At 31.0% G+C, this 15,167-nt stretch overlaps 1 protein-coding gene across 1 annotated transcript in view; it reads right to left on the reverse strand.

Annotated features, from left to right (window-relative positions):
• LOC144841477 (diacylglycerol kinase beta-like) overlaps nt 1-15,167 on the reverse strand; it is a 108,995-nt gene that overhangs the window by 75,354 nt on the left and 18,474 nt on the right. The window contains exon 2 of the mRNA XM_078697835.1: nt 8,056-8,250. Coding sequence (XP_078553961.1) covers nt 8,056-8,122 — 67 coding nt within the window. The 5' untranslated portion in view covers nt 8,123-8,250. The remainder of the gene's footprint in view (nt 1-8,055; nt 8,251-15,167) is intronic.

The raw sequence follows: 15,167 nt of genomic DNA on the forward strand, positions 1-15,167 counted from the left end.
AAATAAGCCTAATTTGGCTTGATGCTACATCATATGTAATGTTAAAACACAGAGTAACTTAGATTAGGTTACAGCCTAATTGCTAATCAATTTTAAATATACTTTTTTTATATAGATATAAAATTGTATCATTCTGGTTTAAAAGTCAGCGAGATCATTATTTAAATCACAAGTAATTTAGATTTACAATCAGGATATTAATATATTTCACTATGAAAATTATTCAAATTAATTTATGAAATGATATTATCACATTTTATTTTCTCATCAAAATCCATGTATAGTCATAATGGATTACGTATTTATGCTAACAATCTACAGTTTCACATGCACACCTACAGAGAAAACCTCATCAACATGACCTATGACCTTATTTTAAGGCTTTAATCCCTATTGCACTATCTTAAATACGATGTCTAAACGGTGGTGAAAAACGCTGGCAATGTTCAAAACGCTGGCTGTGCTGTGGCGAATACCCTGCTTTCAATATGTTAAATTGGATTCAGGAGCAATGTGTGTCAGTGTAAACAGCTGCTAAAGAAGCTTATGAATATTCATTAACACTACCTGTAAGCTAGATTGCTTGCTTGTATCCTTATACACTACTGTACACTTTGTACACAATCTTACAGGCAAAATAATACACCCGGTTTTATGGCGTTGTTCATTCCTCTGTTTGCATTTAATCCATAATGAAACATGATATCTTTGTTTACTATTCTGGCTATACAACACAGCTTACAGAGAAATACAGTAGTTAATTAAATGTTCTTAATGATGTACATGAACTAATAGTAATAAGAGTATGTTTGTTAACCATGTTGTAATGAAATCCACAATCAATCAATCTGGAATTTATAGACCGATACAAGTTTTTTTGTATGACAATAATACTACAGAATACAATGTGAATTATGGATAATTATACTATTAATATATTAATGATGTACTGTACAAAGAATAGGATGATCCTGACATACTATTCTTTGTTGTACAATTTTAATTTAAGAGTTTAAAACTCTTCAATTCCTATTATTACTGATATCATTAATATAGCTAAAATAGGTATAATTTGAATATGGAGTATTTTAATGATTTTTTTTTTTCTATGAAAAGATTATTTGTTAAAATTTGAATTTCTAAAAGTAAACCATAATACTATATTCTATAATTATTAAAGAAATATTATAATTAGTTTCTAGCTTGTAATTAAAGATGCACATTCAATAAATCAGCGGAATAATAATTTAAAAAAATAAATAAAAAAATAATGAACACAGTAAGGATAATAAAATAATTCTTGATTAATAAAACAGTTTTGTAACAATCAGATCTGTTATTTTAGAACATAGATTACATTGTACATGTTATTTATGCACCCCTCCCGCACTTCTATCCAAACAACTTTTAAGGTGTATTTTATTGATTCCTAAACATTGAAATATGCAGCTCATTTATTATTAAAAGCTAGTTAGTTAGAGAAGAATTGGTATCTAATTGAATGCTTTAGTATACCTCATCAGCTTTATTGAATTCGAGGATAAGATGTACATATGAATAAACATCCTTGGAATAAATAATCTTATGTCACTACCCTAGTATTAAAGACACATTCCCTACAATTATGTGACGTTTTGTAAAAATAATGCATATATATTACTTTAAAAACATTAAACCAGGTCATTCCTTGTCTTAAATGTACGTTTTATGGTAAATTATGATAAAAAGAGAGAAACAATTCACTACCTATAGCAGCTTGTGGTGAATGTCCTCTCGTGGACGGTCTTTATGCCTAGCATAGCTAAGCTTAGTTTTGTAGGGCTAGCTGGTAAACATCGGTAACGTACAACCATCGAACGCTAGTTGTAGGCCTAGCCAGACGTTGTATAGTAGCTGCATTAATTGTCTTTCTGTTTTTGACCGATTCTGTTTATACAAATTTGGGGAAACCTGGTATTTTCGCTGAAAAGTCAGGAGTCTTTTATTTGTTTTGGCCTCACGATTGATTGAAAAGTGGGTGAATTACAGAAGAAAAACAAATATATCAATTCGCGTGCAATGCATGTTGGGATTCATAGCTGTTTAATTATTAGAATCGACTTATTTTTCACATTTTTAACAGTTTAAAGACGAAAAATGTTTTTAAATAGGATCTATTTAGTATTTATTTTTACATTAAATGTAGTTTGTGACCTTAAATTAGACCTAAAAAACGTAGGGAGTGGGACTTTACCAATAATAAGCATCAGCTACCCACAAAACAAGTGCAACTGTTGCATATGGCACTCTTTCATGGTTTATCAAAAGAAAACACTAACATAAAACAATAAAAAAAACTATAAACAAGGCGAAATATACAAGTTTTAAGAGTGTAAACTGGGATACAGTAGCTTACAATGTCACAACTAAAATAGTATTACTATTACCAACAGTTTTACCAGGCAACATTATGACGAAAGTATGCTAGTAAAAATGATATTAAATTCAGACATATCAACATTGATGCTTTAAAGCAAGGGAACAGCACCTGGATGAAAATAAATGGATTTTCTACGAAATCTGTAATTGAAAGTAAATGAAGGGAAACAAAATGATAGATAATTAAGGCAACATGATGTTGAAACAAGTGCGACTGTCGTACATGTAAAATGTAATTGTGGTGGACAGAGGTGAATACCCAGATAGTATTCCTCTCAGGCTAACGCTTACTTTTAAGATCTTCCACCAAGTCTAATTTCAACGTAGCATCCATCCAAGAAACATCTAGTATACCCTTACTATTTGACATCCATCCCTACTTCTCTAGCTACAAACCCTGGACACAAGTTCAACAACTATAGAATATAAAAACAGAACTGTAAAAAATGTAGTATGTCAGTATTTATCAGCGTTATTGAAATACAGTTCCTGTATCATATTGAAGACGTTTGAATGTTTCAACTTAAATCCCCCAGGATAATACAAAAAAAAATACAAACTACACTTTGATATGAAACTTCATATTTTAAAGAGAATATGATACCTTCACCTATCAATAATTCAATGAAGTCTTACTTTTAATAAAAAACTTCATTAATATGCTTCAAAAAAAAATATCACGGCCTACTTTATTATTTGCCTGATAATTTCAACTTCCTTTCGCAATATTGGATATCCAGGTATTCAATTTGTGTACCTAGTTACAACTGAAATGGTATTGCTGTGTTATGTTCATCGTATATAAGAGACTTGTGTAGACAGGCTTAAAATGTGTTCTGAAATAACATCACCATTACTTTACGTTAGATAAATATTTAAAAGTGCACCAAGACTATCCTACAAAACAAAGTTAATAGCTCACTGTCTGTGAGTTTGATACGATTATGTCAAGTAAAATACACAAGTATAGATTGATAAGCTGAATCTCACACAGAGTCCTATACACATCGTACATCATGCCAAATCTCATGCACTATAAACGGCGTCTCTCACATAAAGTGTCCTCACGCAATCTTTTACATATCTACAAACACTAAACCTATAAATTTAATATTAAATTTTTGGTTTTATAATGTGCTGGTGAATAGTTTTTGTTGTCAACAAGCGATAGAAACATACCAAGAAGTTTATGTATCTTTTGTCAACATTCTGTCTAGGCTATATGACCAAACAATAGAGGATGCTATGAATACAAAATAAATTTTATGCATCAGCCTTTAAAAAGTTGGAAGTATAGAAATATAAGTAAAAATGTTATTATGAAAAGTCATCAATGCAACCTGAAATGAGATAATTTTTTATAAACCACCCTAGTACAATTTGCCGCATGCATGCATGCTATGTACTTAAATATCAGTTTTCAGACAAAAGGATTGAAATAAAGTAAATTAAATTCACAAATTATGAGTCAGAAATGGACTGGTGAAAATTAAGATGGACATGCAATAAAACATTAACGAATCGTAAAAGTGGATTGGTCAAATTACTTTTCGCTTGAGATCATAGCATTAGTGTCCGTTTAAATAATATTTTAATTGAATCTAATTAATTATTCAGAATCGTCAGAATTATAGACACATGATAGTCACCTGTTTCAACACCTAAGTACATGTTATTGTTTTTACCCGACATCAATAATATCATAATTGAATTTAACTTGCCATGCCTCAATTTATAAAATTAGTAAGAAAGGTTGTTCAGGGTTATTTGTATCAACTACCGTAAATCAACAAATTATGTTCCTCACTTCTAAGAAATGAACTACCAAGGGTTTTGTTAGTAGCATCTCAAAAAGTAAGCAAAAATAGCAATGACATGATCCACATTAAAATAGGAGAAAACTTAAATTTGAACATTATCCACCATCTTAGATCTTATAGTAGCCAAAATGGTGTCTGGGGCAGGTATCGTTGCTTTAACACAATGCTATTCAAAGTATTACTACATGAAAGTCCTGTATGTAAATAATCGTTATCTTGTCTTGATATTTCTAAATTTTATCTGGTCAATAAATACTTTTAAAACTATTATTTTCATAAAAAAATTAATATTTTAATATTCTTTTTGAGCATTATATATTACACTAGTTTTAAGATACTAAATGGTTTTAATAACCAAAGTACTTGAGTACAGTTTACAAATTTATAACTACATATTACTAATCCCCACTAATCTCACTATATCCACAAATCGTACGATGATCTTCTTAGTTGTTAAAATAAAATCATAGTGTGGTATTTATTACATCACATGTTAGTTGTGTATAATCCTAGGATAGCTTGGTTTCATTTAAAGATGGGCCTTGAATTTCAAACTACATCATATGCCACTATCTATACATGACATTTTCTGTGCTTCATTCTACTATAAAAAGGTTACTAGTTATTTATTTAGTAAATCTATATAAGAATGCTTATATAATAAGCTGGATTTTAATCTTTTATTATAAATACCAACATTATCTTAATAAATGTAAATTTCTTTTAAATAATCTTTCATTTATTAATAATTAACTGTAACAATTGTGGTTATCTGATCCTACAATCTAACAGTAATTGATATAAAAGTGAAAACTAAACTCATGCTTTTGAAACAAAGTTTAGTTATTAGGTATTTTATAATTATCATTGTTCACATCAATATAATCTTTGTACAGATCTAGTGTCAGAATAGAACACAAGGCCCTGTAATCAGGCTTTGGAAACTTCAGTCATTCCTGGCCACTTCTATTTTTCCTTAACCCTCATCTTCCTTTGAAATTCTTTGCCTATTTCACCAATGTCGGTAAATTAAAGGCTGCATAAAGAACTGACATTTTTTAACATAAAATTTTCTTAATAATAATTTTAAAAACTTTATTAGCCTTTATGCGCTACTGTAAGCCTAAATTATAAATATTATTTTTAAAATATTTAACAACTGATGAATGGTAATACAAGATAAAATCACAGATTTGTGATATATTCAAATCAATTGACAATTAAATGCATTAATGAACCTTCAAGAGTGGCACAATCACCATTGACCTAAATAATTTTCTCCTCTATTAGGCATGTTTTCCATCTTGCTAAGCAAAGTCAATGGCGTCTATTGGTTTCGGTGACCATACTTCCTTAGCATAACAAGTCTACCGTGTGTAAAATGACAAGTCACAATCAGAATTCTGTACAACTGAGTATTGTAGTCGTACTGTAGTTGTAGCTTTCAAGAAGGTAATATAAATGTTCTTTTACAAAGTAGCCCAGGTTTTTGTTCCATCAATTTAACATTCTGTCGAAAAATGACTACAGCATGTTCTGTCATTTATTAATACTTATATTAATAAAATGATTCTGGATTTTGTAATATTTGTAATTATTGTATTAGATTCGTTAATACTTTATGTGGTTTTTCTTTAATCGTCATTTATGATAACATTGTCCCTTTAAACAGCTTCATTAAAACACTTTAAAAAACGGTAAAAAAATATTATTGATGACCTTTCGAAAATTAAAAAAAATATATAATATAAAGTGGATATTATAACTGTTTATGATATAAACTTTAATGAGAATGTAATATTGTTTCATAAAATTGTAACATCATACCAGTTAGTCTTTCACAAATTATATAATAAATGATAAACAGTAGTTGAATGAATGTAGGTCAGAGTGACCTGTTGATTACATCTCGTCTATTGTTAACTTCCTTTTCAAACATAATTAACGCCCACACATTTTTAATAATTGTCTAGTAGTTAAATATATAAAGACAATGAAAACAACACCTTTGTTATTACTGTCATGTGTGTTGTGACTGGTAGTAGGATACGCGATTTATACAGTGGCAACTCAGCCTTTTCCTCACAGGTGGCATAGATGCATCACTGACCGCACAAGAAGTCCAAGAAAGGGTGGATGTAATGGCATTTGTTGTCATAGAATGCCCATCTCACATTGTAGGGAATATTCCAAGTTGATCTTGTTAAGCAGATCTAGTTGATGCAGCCATGCTGCATGACCAGTTCTGACAGAGAACAATATCAGCATTGTAATATTATTCCTCATATATTCCTGGCACCGTTTGGTTAAAAAAGGGCTTTAGAACAGAGGAAATCCTTTTCCTTTATCTAAATTTTGTAGGAAACATTTTTCCTCTTCATGACCTACACACAACTGCCATGTTACTATCCCAAGATATTGCTATTATGAAATAGTAAATTATTACATGTATCATCAGAAACATAGGGCTAATAAAACACAAAATTAATTCAAATATAGGCCTTACTGTTTACGGGCTGTGCTGCCGTCCGATTCAGTTGGGAGCAGGGACTCACCAATTTAGCATTTTTAGTAATACTTTTCCATATTTCACATACTGTAGTCTGTACTAGGTCTATTCAGTCGAGACGCAGAGTTACGTGACCTCAAAATTATCACAATCTCAAAATTTGAATCACCGCCATTACTACTGATGATCGAGATAAATGTTCTGAATTTCCGTGTAAAATTATGAGATTTTAATAACGATTTACAGGGTATTTTGTATTTATAAATGATAGTTAAGCGATTTTACCTGTATAGAATTCGAAAATTCAATCATATTTAGCCTAGCCAAGTGAAAATCGTGTAGGCTAGCGGCGACTGGCGTAGTACTTTACTATCCGGCATTTTATTTGGAAATTCAGCTATTTTTAAGGGCCGACTTATACTCGGGTTATAACAATTGTAACAATAATCTGGGGCAAAGTTTGGGGGTCGATTCATCTTTAGGGTCAACCTATACTCCGAGAAATATGGTAATAAACTTGGCAAATAAACAGACAATATTTGCAAGCATTTTGCCAAGTAATAAAACATTAATGAGGTCAGTCATGTTGTAAAAGAGGTTTTTCAATATTAAAGGCCTCACAAATTGATTACTAGTTGTGTTTATGTAATTGTAATAACGCACTTGTACACCTACTGTAATGTCCTATCTAAAAGATGAGGCTAGAAACATGTTGTACATAAAAGACAAATGTACTAGTATTTTATTTCACTATATCATTACCAGAATTAACCTTTAGAAAGACATTTAATTAAAACTATCTGCTATAAAAATTAACAATAAAGGTAAGGTTTTATTCTGTATCTGTATCCGTAACGTACAAACACCATCTCTGGTTATCACGTACGTTGGTTCTCTGGTTATCGCATACTGGTTATTTATAGCAAAAGCAAAAAGAAATATGCGATATATTAATGGACCATTGAGGAAGTTATACTTCATGAATGGACATTATCTCATGTGGGAATACAATATCTGTATAATATAAAAATCAGGAATATAGATAAGATTTGTATATTTATAATGCACAAATACAGTACCGTCTCAAATCATATATGTACAATATTGTACCAGCTACTAATTAGTACACCTGGGTTCTGAAAAATGCACTGGGTACTTTAAGGTGCACACAAGCTTCTCCAAGAAGATCCATACAGTACTATTGTACAGTACTATTACTGTACAAGGTACCAATTCTATTGATTGTGCTTGCATCGCCCCTACCCGCCGCCTCGACCAGACTTAAAAAGCTTGAGTATTGGTACTTACAAGATTGGTAATCTTGAATCATCTGAAATTGAGCCGGACTAATCTTATCCCATAGTAACATACTCATCTTTACTGTAAAATGTGTTAAAAACTTGAGTGAGTCCCTTCAATCGCTGCCCTTTATATATGAATATCCCGTGAAGTATTTGCAAGATTTGTGTTAATTGAAGGCAGGCACTAACCTCCAGATTTGATCTGTAAAGAACACATAAATACCTATGAAATATCAAGCACAGATTATCTATTTAAAAAAAAAATAAATGAAAAAACGTCTATAAAAATAAGGAAACAGCATGTAATTACCAGTGTGTAGGCGGTCTGTAATGACGTAAAACTAGTGAAAATATCTGTATGTTTTATCGCCCACTTATATATCTTATTCAGTGGAGTACGGAAGGGAAGTTATAGAATATTAGCATACACTTATGTTTAATAAAAGCCAGTTGATTTTATTGGTAAAGTTACAAGTGTATTGTCCAGGGAGATGCTAAGCCCTGGGGAATATGTTGGAATCTAAACCTAGGCTTAACACATAAATATATCTGTCACAATGCAATATGTTTGACAGAAATTACATACAAAACATATGATTTGGAATTATAAAAAAACTGATAAAGTAAACAGCCATTGACAATGATAGTTACAACTTATTAAATGAGATGTATTATAACATTAATTTGGGAAAATAAAAACTAAAATATGATAAATGTTTTTATTGAACATTTAGAGGGAATTGTGTATAATTTTGCCAAAGTAAGTATTTTAAACATTATACTAAAAAATAATCAAATACAATCATATAATTCAATTTTCAACATTTGTTTTCTTTCAAGGCATCCATAAACACTAATGTAGCTAAGTTAAGCTGAATCGAATCCTGCTCAAGTTAGAACTGGGTTCCAAAATTTTGTACAACTGCTAATTTTAACTCCGATACTGTATATTTTAGAATGTAATAGAAAAGCGATAAAAATACATTCGCACCTGATTACAACAGGGGTACAGTGGCATGTAATTGTTACATTTGAACCATCGAGATATTAAGCCGAAGGCTAGAGGGCGCACTCCAGACTGAAAAGTGATTCCAACAGGAGGGGAACCAACAAGATTGCGGCTGTAAATGTGTTCAAAAACATTATTTAATATAAAAAATAATACTCTAATATACATTAAGACCACATAAATTACAACACATATTCTTGTCAAAGCACAGTGAAGTTTTTATAAAATTAAATATAATTATTGTTAATCGTAATAGAATGAATAATTTCTTGGTAATATAGCATTTTTTGTATATCATATAGAATGCGTTCGTGTTTATACGCTTAACGCTCTGCGTTGCGTATCGTCCTCACGCAGATAGGCTCAACACAGGCGTAGTAGTGCGTACTGCGTAGGGCATATCTGATTGGTCGATTGCAGTCGCCATCTTGTTAGTTCCCTCTCCATGGAGAATCACTTTTGAACTGCGATAACATTAAAAGATTGCCATCCAGCCTTCGGCTATTACATCCATGATTTGAACGCTACTAAAGCTAAACTGCAATAACCCGGACACTAGTAAGTTAGTAACCACAATTTAACTGGAATAGAGAAAAGAGCTTGTAAAGATTGCTTAGGTTCATGTACCATCAAAATGTGAATGTACATGTTTGCATTAAATGTCAATAGTTTCTTCTCTGATTACACTGTCCAATCTATATTTTATTCAATAGCAATATTATTTACATTCACATCCTATTAAGACTGGTTAACGTTTTGATGGTTCATGAACTTACAGAAAATATTCACGCTTATGGGTGAAACAGCCATCAAAATTATAGGACCTATTTCTGATTGCTGAGAGAAATAATAACGAAAAGGAACCAATTTCCAATAAAATGGCATTCACAATAGTTACCAACAAACTATATGAGGCCTGGCATCACAAAAGTGGCGCAGAGTCGCAACCCGCACTTTTGAGATATTTAGCCTTGAAGTTCAGAATGTAAAAAACGGCCTAACCTAGCCATTTTAAAATGTCAATAAAAAACGATACTATAAACACTTATCTTTTACATATCAAACTCTTGTACATGAAAAAATATCAGAAGTATGTGTATTTTGCAATTATTTAAGTCGTTTCCATTGAAAATCTATTAGGAAATTGTACTTTTGTTCACTGAAAAATCAACTTTCTTTACGGCGCTTTTGTAAACAAACCGCTAACCTGAATGACGTCATTCATTTGGTACCTATCTGTTCGAAAATATATCAGCTACCATAATTTTTTTAACAACCTAAAGAATCTTTTTTAAATCTAGCCAATGGAAATTGCTTTTATTAAAGCCCCCTTCCCTACGTTTTTTTAGATCTAATTTAAGATCACAAACTATATGTAATGTAAAAATAATACTATATGGTCCTATTGCGATAACTTTTTTCGTCTTTAAACGGTTAAAAATGTGAAAAATAAGTCGATTCTAATAATTATAGCGGCCCGCTATAAATCCCAAAATGCATTGCGCGCGGATTGATATTTTTGTTTTTCACCTGTAATTCGCCCACTTTTCGATCGATCGTGAGGCCAAAACAAATGGAAGACTCCTAACTTTTCAGCGAAAATACCAGGTTTTCCCCAATTTGTATTAACGGAGTCTGGCAAAAATAGAAAGACAATTAATGCAGCAACTATACAACGTCAGGCTAGGTATATAGCTTGCGTACGATGTTCGTACGTTACCGATGTTTACCAGCTAGGCCTACAAAACTAAGCCTAGCTAGGCTAGGCCTAAGACCGTCCACGAGAGGTCGATCGCCGCGAGCTACTTAGGTAGTGCATTGTTTCTCACTTTTTATCATAATTTACCATAAAACGTACATTTAAGACAAGGAATGACATGGTTTAATGTTTTTAAAGTGATATATATGTATTATTTTCCAAAAAACGTCCAAAATTGCAGGTAAGGGGTCTTTAAGGTATTTAGGTTGCTAAAAAAATTTTAAAAAATAAGAATTTGTGAATCCTTGACTGTGATTGGCTATAGAGATAAATTACACTCTCTGATTGGCTGACGCTTTTGTTTACCATGAAACAGCATGGCTTCCACCGCAGTTTTTCGAATGAACGTTGCAACATTTTTGCAAATCATTATTTTTATCCATATATTTTTTAAAAATAATAAAAAATATAATATAATGTACCACACAGTGATATATTTTCAACTAGTTAGCCGTTATTGAGGAGATAATAGCGAGTTTTGACAGAGAGTCTTGTCGCTTTGATCGGCGGGCTAGGCCAGGCCCAGCTAATCGGCCTTGCTACTTCATTGTTGATTTTCTCAAAATGAAGATTTCCTAAACTAAAAAGTGACTCGTATATTTTCATTAATAACTCTTCATATAATAAACCAATTTTAATAAACAACGCCTCATTTTAAAGCTTATTAAATATAGATTATAAAAATCTAAAAATCTTTTATTTCCGACACTACGCCGATTTTGTGATGCCATGCCTCACATACTGTATATGTACAGGTATCATATTAATAATAATACTAAAAAATAGTTCATAATTTCAATTTAGGAGAGAGCTTACACCCCTGCTCTCACTCCTTTGTCTCATTCCAATCCTTAAAATAAAGTAAATTTTAATTTAGGCCTAAAACTCCACATGCAGATTGTATCCATTCAAGTGGATACAGTATATATTTATACACGCTACTGTAACCAGCATTTACAGCGATCTTCCACACAATTCACACACAATAGCATTGAGTGCATAATCAGTGTAAACTCAACATTAAATGTTGTGTGGGTTGTAATCGTGTGTCATTAATTTCTTTAAAATGAAATGTACCATGAAATACTATAGCAAGAGCTAACTTCGATTTAACACAACTTTAATATTCCATCTGGCAGACAAATTATCATTTGTCTCTATTTGATATTTATAGAAGCGTTTATTATAGACACTAAAAAATGACATTCATAAACAAAAAAGAGAATTTGAACTACGACATTAAGGTGGATGTTGCGATTGTGACCTCATTCACAAGGAATCAATGAGGCATAAAGGAATACCCATTTACCTAATCTATGTTTGTCAGACTTTCATTTTAAATTTAGCATATTAAAGAAGATTCAAGGACTATAAAGTGCATCATTATATCAGGACTACAACATCATGTGCTTAAATTACATACTTTGCAACATATGTTTCTTAACTTGATAGTAATTATCAAATAAAATGTGAAATTTAAATTTAACAAAAACAAATGTCATTCATTGATTTCCATAAATTAAAACTCTGACGCCATTTTATTTAGTATTTACCAGTTGGAATTACAGACATTTACAAAATATATAGTACAGGTACATAAAAAGCAACCTCCTCTTTACAAAAAATCAATGATGATAGTGGTACTGTAAGTTGCAATGCTCCCACTAAATAGTGTGATTTACAGACTATATCATTATCCAATAGAGGTATAAGTATCCTCTTTTCGGAGGATGGACCATTGTTATTTTATCCAGGTAAGTGACACTCGAAACTACAGTATTCTGTTTACAGTATGTACCCACACATAATGTACTTTCTACTACAGTACATTCCTACTACAGATGTACATGAGAGATGGAAGGAGACATTCCACGCAAACTGATAATTTATCATTTAAAATTCATTCATTCAGATTTCAATATGGATTTTTTTAGACAAATTTTTGTCTGAATTACAATTTGAATATTGAAATAATCATTTTGTTGTGCAACACATAAATAGTTGACAAGCAGAGAACATTAATGTCCTCTTGCATACATAAAGGGATATCAACCTACAATATCACATAATTACATCTCCATCATATTCTCATACTCATCATAATAGATAATGCCATTCTGTTTCTATTAATATAAGACATTCATTAAAGTATACACTTCAAGGGAAATGATAAAAATGAGTCCGCATTGAAACCAAATGTCCAACTCACACATAGCAAATGTTACGCAAAGTACTTAATATTCTCTTTCACTCAATTAACACAAATGATAGATGGGTTTTAAAGTTACTTACAAACTTACTTACGTCACTGTAGAAATATGCATTAGATGTTTATTAATTGGCATACAAGTAGTACTACTTTTACAATAAAGGTCGAACATTTTAATTAATACATATTTGCAATTTTTTTTTTAAATCTTAGCATAGATTCAACATTTATTATGCATAGGTTCTGAGGTAATGCTTGCATTGTTGAAACTAACCACAGCCAGAATCGAACCAATAACCATGGCCAAGACATTCTACCATTTATTATACATTTGTTTATAAATCTAATTAATGCTCAACAATTATTATTTACTTATAAAACTGTAGGCTTCTCAAATTAATTTTATTCAGCCTAATTACAGACGTATGAAAATGCATACAAACTACGCAAAATTATGATTTGCCTAAAATTATTGGAAATCCACAGCAAACCATGGTACACATCAATGGCCAAAACTTTTTGTTTTCTTCAGTACAGTAGCAACATGTGTGCTTGCGCAAAAAGACTGATGCAACGCATAATACTGAAATTGATTTTTATCAAGTTAAGAACTCTGCTTATAAATTGATAACAAAATAATGAATACTTTTTTAATATCAATTTTACTAACAATAACCTACAAAAACATTAATTTTGTTCAGTTACAATTTGTAAAGCAAATTCTTACGCTTGGCAAATACGATAAGCATTACAAATATGACTACAATGTCAAGAATTAAGCCTAGCTAATACAAAATCCATCTCACTCAAATTACAGCAATATTTCTTAATGATAAAATGGTTACACCAACTGTGAAAAAATCATATTAAAAACTGCAATTATCATATGAAAACAACCCTATCTCAACATACCGAATCCGTCAGAGGCTAGCATCACTGTGTAATAACAAGCATTATGTGAAACAACGCTCGCCTAAGACCCTTCACATGATAATATCCGAGACTTTCCACAACATAAACAATTCTAATTAAATTCTGAACATTGTGGCTGTCTGCTTCTAGGCCATTTACAATTTGAGGAAGGTAGTATGATGATGATACAAGCATAGACGTGAAGCATACAGCTGATTTAGGCAATACTCTACAGCTTAATAATGCAACGAAGACCTTTTTATATTCTATTAGGCAAAACATAATTGCATTACCTCAAACAGAACTTCCTGCTGTGGGTAGTAAGTCCTGCATAATCCCAATTATAAGTAGCCAGAAGAGCGCAATAGCTTTCAAGGTATACTCGTTTCTATGTCACATTCATAATAATAGAAGAAAACCAGTGAAAACCTGCTTGCTGAACATTGCCAATCTGTTTTCAGTCAACCGATAAGATAATGTGATAATGTAAATATAAATGAATACTTCTGCTTTAAAACTATGCATACAATTTGGTTCATATTTAAAATATGGTTGATTAATGATTTTATACACATTGTGCTTTTAGCTATAAATATATTAATGCTAAATTTTAAAAATATAAATATGAATATGACACATTTTATAAAGTGGCTTCATCATATAAAAAAAAGATCTTATATGAAACAAATTGCTGTTTCAGAGCTCAGCTACAATAATTAAGAGTTATAGTACCTCTCTACGAGAATAAATTAAATACCAAAGATCGTAATAATCTGCTTAGATATTAACCAAGGTCTAATCTAATTAGTTGTAATTAACTATAGTTCATATTAAAGTACAATTATAATGTATTAACTGATTTACATATATCAATAAGAAAGATAATTGCTAAACTTTTTAATTATTTAATTGTAGAAACCACCTTCAGCCCATTTTTTTTTAATTATTAAGAAACTAAACAATTCAATAATGATATTGTTATACACATGAGTAACCTATGCCAAAATTCATATTTGTCATAGAAAAAAAAATGCTATAAAATATTCTCAAACATAATTACAGCACATATCCTGGCCACCAGGTTTTATTTTATAATGAGAATGATCGTAATCGCTGTTGCGCTGTAGATATTTATCCAACATGATGTAATACATAAAGATGGCTTAACCTTTAACCTTTAAACTTAGTTTCTTTGGTCTATGGTCGCAATATATGAGGTCAAAATGTACA

Source organism: Antedon bifida, chromosome 1, assembly GCF_963402885.1.
Source record: "Antedon bifida chromosome 1, ecAntBifi1.1, whole genome shotgun sequence".
Classification (NCBI taxonomy): Eukaryota; Metazoa; Echinodermata; class Crinoidea; order Comatulida; family Antedonidae; genus Antedon; species Antedon bifida.